The following is a 5230-nucleotide window of genomic DNA, read 5'->3' as shown; positions in this document are numbered from 1 at the left end:
TGCAGTCAAGCTTAAAGACAGAAAAGGAAGAAAAAGATTTTTATACTGCACATATGTGCTATTAGGATATGTATATATATATACATATGCATGTAATTTTACCCATGTCTTTCCACAACATTTCAGATGTTGCTTATTAATGTATAACATAAATCTACAATTGACCCAACACAGCTTCAGTCAGCAAGTTGGACCCAAAACCTTTGGTTGATCTGGTGCTCAGTTTGTTGGCCTTGTGTTCATTATAGTGGTGAATGATGTTCCTCATTTGAAACAGATGTGTTGATGGCAAAGACATGTTCAAAAAGTAGTCGTTTTTCTTCATTTGAGCAAAGAGTTGCTCTGCAATCTCACTACTGATTTTGTCGGCCAGCTGAGGTACGAGGATGAGCTTCCTCAGAACATCTCCATCTTCTGTCAATTTTTATACCTGATAATGGAGAAGCAGTCTGTTTGTGTACACCCATGATCACCACCGGAGGATAATCGCCACAGGTGGGGCATGAATACTTGTATTCATGATCTGTGAGGGCTTCAAACTGCAAATATGCATGCAGCATTGTTTCTGGAGGTGGAAACTCTACTCCTGTCGTAAGTTGTAAAAACTCAACTGCTCTGCTCACTGAAGTATGGACCTAGAGCAAATATTGGTTGTGTTATAGTTCAAATTTATATTAAATACAATTAGTTATTAACTAGTCAACTTAAGAGTGCTTTCTTGGCCCATTTAAGTAAGACTTAAATGCATGCTTACATGTAAATTCATAATTCTTTGAAAGATGGTTAAAGTATAGTGCCATATCGAAATATAAAATATAATGTAATTAAACTTGTATGTCATGTTTTTAAATATATGCAATCAAAATAAACTTCAATGCATGACAAAAATATCATTGAAATGATTAAATTTTTTCTCTAAAACTTGTAATTTGAGATTAGTACTTTATAAGTGCACTTTAAAGTGTGTTAAGAAACATACTCATGAATTTGTACTCTCTTTAGATACACATTTGAGGCCTTTTATTTCATGCTACATTATCTGCAATTACAGTTCCTTAAAATTATACTTTTAAGATTTGGAGTACACTACAAGTGCAAATTCAATATAAAGCACACTTTTTTGGTTGTTTTCATTTGATTTTTAAAAGGTTTTATACCACTTTCAACAAAGTGTAAATTTTAGGACTGCCACGATTCCTCGAATAATTCGAGTGGCACATTCCACAGACGAGAATCCATGAAAAGCATTATTATACCGTCTTCTAAGGCTGCATGATAGATTACAACCATTTAAAAATTATAATAAAGCATAGTGCTACTGTGAATTCACAAAGGCTGCGATTCAATTAAATAAAGATATGCACTGCAGGTTTAAAGGATTAGTTCACTTCCAGAATAAAAATTTGAAAAAGATGTTCATGTCTTTCTTTCTTCAGTCAAATAGAAATTAAAGTTTTTGAGGAAAACATTCCAGGATTTTTCTCTATGTAATGGACTTCAATGGGGATCAGTGGGCTGAAGGTCCAAATTGCAGCTTCAGTGCAGCTTCAAAGGACTCTACATGATCCCAGCCGAGGAATAAGGGTCTTATCTAGCAAAATGATCTGTCATTTTCAAAAAAAAATATATATACACTTTTTAATCACAAATGCTCATCTTGCAGTAGCTCGACTTCACGCATGAAGTAATCACGTTGGTAAGGTCACGCGCGGTTAGCTCTTTGTCTGTGTACTCTGGTTCAAAATGTAGGGTAGGAAAACTCCATCTCATTTTCTCCTCCAACTTCAAAATCGTCTTACAGCGTTGTTTTACCTTTTTTTGTAAAGGGCGTTTGACTTTCTTTGCTCGTTCACTTTGTAAACACTGGGTCGGTGCTTCCGCCTGCGTCACACGTGACCTTTCCAACATATTACGTAATGCGTGAAGTCAAGCTAGTGCAAGACGTGCATTTGTGGTTAAAAAAGTATATACATTTTTATTTTATTTTTTGAAAATTATCGATCGTTTCGCTGGATAAGACCCTTATTCCTCGGCTGGGATCGTGTAGAGCTTTTTGAAGCTGCACTGAAACAGCAAATTTAGACCCTCAGCCCACTGATCCCCATTGAAGTCCATTATATGGAGAAAAATCCTGAAATGTTTTCTTCAAAAACCTTAATTTCTTTGCGACTGAAGAAAGAAAGAGAGGAACATCTTGGATGACATGGGGATGAATAAATGATCAGGAAATTTGAATTCAGGAGTGAACTAATACTTTAATATTCGCTTCATTTATATGCATGTAGGTTACATGCATCTAAAGACTATAGAAATACAAAGACAGTTCACTCCTATTACTTATGAACGGGAGGAACTGTAACGCGCAATATGGCGGAATAAGTCCCGCCTTCTAGATGAAAGAGCCAATCGCTGATTGGTAAAGTCATTGCGTCACTGCAGCGCGCGGCTGTTAGAAGCTTTGGTTCTCATAGAAACCTGAGGATAGACCAACCAATGCGCAGTCATAAGTGCGTTATGCGCTTGACTTGGTCTTGGATGAGCTGCCCAGAGACGTTGCCTATAATTTTACATGAAAGGTCAAATTATCTGATATTTTAATAGACATACTGACCGGTTATATCATTTATTTCTGCATGTTGTTTGGACCACACAACTTTGAATTGGCTGAAATTTTAATTTTTTTTCCCATTATGAGAAGTTTCACCACCCTGTCATTTTTAACTTTAACATATGACCAGTATATAATCAGACTGAAGATTACCTGCAGAAGGTTTCTCAAGGATAAACATAAAGATATGTCAAGGATGATGTGATCATTGAAGTTATGGAGGCGATCTTTCCACTCTTGGTAACGATAAAACATCCCACACTGCGGGCACTGCTTACAGTAGGTGGCGACATCTAACAATTAAAACAAGCATACATTACAAAACATTGTAGCTGAATAGCACACAAGCATACGGACAATATAATCTACCTTTAATGATGCACCAATTGGTCAGGATTTTGGCGTTTTGCGTAACTAGCATAGGATCGCTGAGGAGCACATCCCCTGGACATTCCTGACACACAGTTTCATTTGGACAAAGGTTTTGTGGGTAATCCTTGAGTGGCGATGGCACGCGCATATCTTCTGGAAGAACGGCAGGTATCTTCTTGTTCTGAAGAATGTAATTCACAATATACTCCAGTCCCAGACCTTTCGGGGGATACACATGACGGTTGTCAGCGATGTCCTCCTCTTCTGAATGTGGCTTGTATGGCGATCCGTCAGTCCTGAAAAGCTCACGTTGCGTTTGAAACAAATGCCATTTGGCGACATATTTGTGCAGACATGAACGTCGCAGTTTGGTGCAAGGACAGTGCCAAGAGTCCAGTTCTGTGTTATAAACAACCATGACACGACCCAAACGACTGTAAGACGTCACATTGGGCTCAAAAACAGAAATGAACTTTTTTGCTGACGAGATCCCAATCGAGGTGTGAACAGAAAGCGGAACGCAGCTACTATTGGCAAGCTGCTGCAGAGCGAGGCATTCTTTTTTCTTTTTCACACTGAACCATTTTCCTCTCACCATCTCCGTTAAAACGTCTTCCTCCAGGGAGACTTGTTCAACCACAGACTTGCAAAAGCTTGCTGCACTGATATGCATGCACTGGTACGATGTGATGCCGCTCCTCTGCGCGACATCTATGTTAATCTGGCACTCGTTCGATTCGCAGAGGACTCTGTTGTTTTCGCCCAATGTCTGGCATTGTACGTGAAGCGGGACGCCGTGGCCTTTTACGACTTTGAGAACTGCAAATATCCCATTTGTCTCATCTACACATTGGCTTGTAAGCTGAAATGTCTCACCGATGTCTAATTCTGACTGATCTGCGTGTCTGCGCTCCATATGTTTTAGTAGGTTGTTTTTATTGATGAGCACATTGCACGATGGGCATCTTTTTTTAATAACAGGCCGCGCGCGAAACTTTCCTGTCGCGGTGGTTGAAGGGGAGTCGGTGATTGTCAGAGCAGTCATATCTGTACTGGTGGTTGACGGTGTGTAGTTGACTGAAGGATCGGTCTGTGCTGTATCGATGATTGATGGTGTGTTTATAACTGTCAGAGCGGTCACTGGCGTACCGGTGCTTGACAGCATTTTTGTGACTGATTCTGAGTTCGGATTATGTTTACAGACTTGTAAATGGTTTTTAAAATCGCCTCTTCTGAGAATTGTTGTTGGACAGTACATACAGTGGTAATGGAGTGATGCTCTACAGCCCAGTCCACATCTGTGAATAGTGAAATCTAAAAAACAAATCTGTATATTAGTCAAATATATTTATGCTACACATAATAAACATAATAATGTGTGTACATATAAAAAAGAAAACGTTTACACCTCCATGGACAACTGCTTTGTTACGGTGGCTTTTCAAGTGTAATTTGACTTTGTCCGGTCTGCAGGGCTTAAATATACTGGCCATACAAAAGGGACAATGAAATTTGTGGCAGCATTTTGTGCATCTCTCCAACTGAGGGAATTTTTGACCTTTCTGAATGGTAATATGTGTCTGCAAAGAAGAAAACAACTGAGTTCAGATGACATGTTTTCTAATCAGGCTCTGAATGGAGCACCCAATGAAGGCATAGCTCACTGAAAAATCACATCACAATCACTGATGAACAGATTTAATTTAGGCTTTAATTCAGATTTACACATTAAACAATGAACATACATAGAACACATCAAATATGGTAAATGGAAGCTAAAAATATGATTGTGGCACACTGGAGAATATATGTGCATTGATCAATGCTTACCATGTGAATAAAAAACGAAATTAAATTGGATTAAATCACTCGAATCATATGTATTACTTTAGTATTCCTTTAAGTTTTGAAGGAACACGCTTATTAATTTAATTAATATAATTAAATGACAATATTACTCAAACTTCAAAAAAATAAAAATAACTTAATATGTGTTTTAAAGATATCCACTAGCGGTAAATATTTACCCCCGTAACCATGCAAGGACTAAGGAAAATACTTTACAGTTTCATTCATTTGGTCACTTTGTTTACTTGCATAACTTTACTCACTCACACTCACACACACACACAGAGAGAGAGAGAGAGAGAGAGAGAGAGAGAGAGAGAGAGTTTGCGTCTGCATAAGGCAATCCGGAGTCAAGAAGCTTTAAAAAATACATTTAGGTACAGGACCTGCAACCGAGCGTCT

General features: G+C 38.3%; 1 protein-coding gene across 1 annotated transcript in view; it reads right to left on the bottom strand.

Moving 5' to 3' along the window:
* Positions 1-416: 416 nt before the first annotated feature.
* Positions 417-5230, bottom strand: part of LOC107597854 (uncharacterized) — a gene marked incomplete at its 3' end in the record, with an annotated part of 5181 nt that continues 367 nt past the window's right edge. Inside the window, exons 2-5 of the mRNA XM_016289047.1 lie at positions 4389-4560; positions 2978-4294; positions 2762-2901; positions 417-635 (exon numbers count right to left, since the gene is read on the bottom strand). Of these exons, the coding sequence (XP_016144533.1) occupies positions 417-635; positions 2762-2901; positions 2978-4294; positions 4389-4560 (1848 nt within the window). The remainder of the gene's footprint in view (positions 636-2761; positions 2902-2977; positions 4295-4388; positions 4561-5230) is intronic.

The sequence above is a fragment of the Sinocyclocheilus grahami genome, unplaced genomic scaffold, assembly GCF_001515645.1.
Source record: "Sinocyclocheilus grahami isolate Dianchi unplaced genomic scaffold, SAMN03320097.WGS_v1.1 scaffold239.1, whole genome shotgun sequence".
NCBI lineage: Eukaryota > Metazoa > Chordata > Actinopteri > Cypriniformes > Cyprinidae > Sinocyclocheilus > Sinocyclocheilus grahami.
This window is presented reverse-complemented; position numbering and strand designations above follow the sequence as displayed.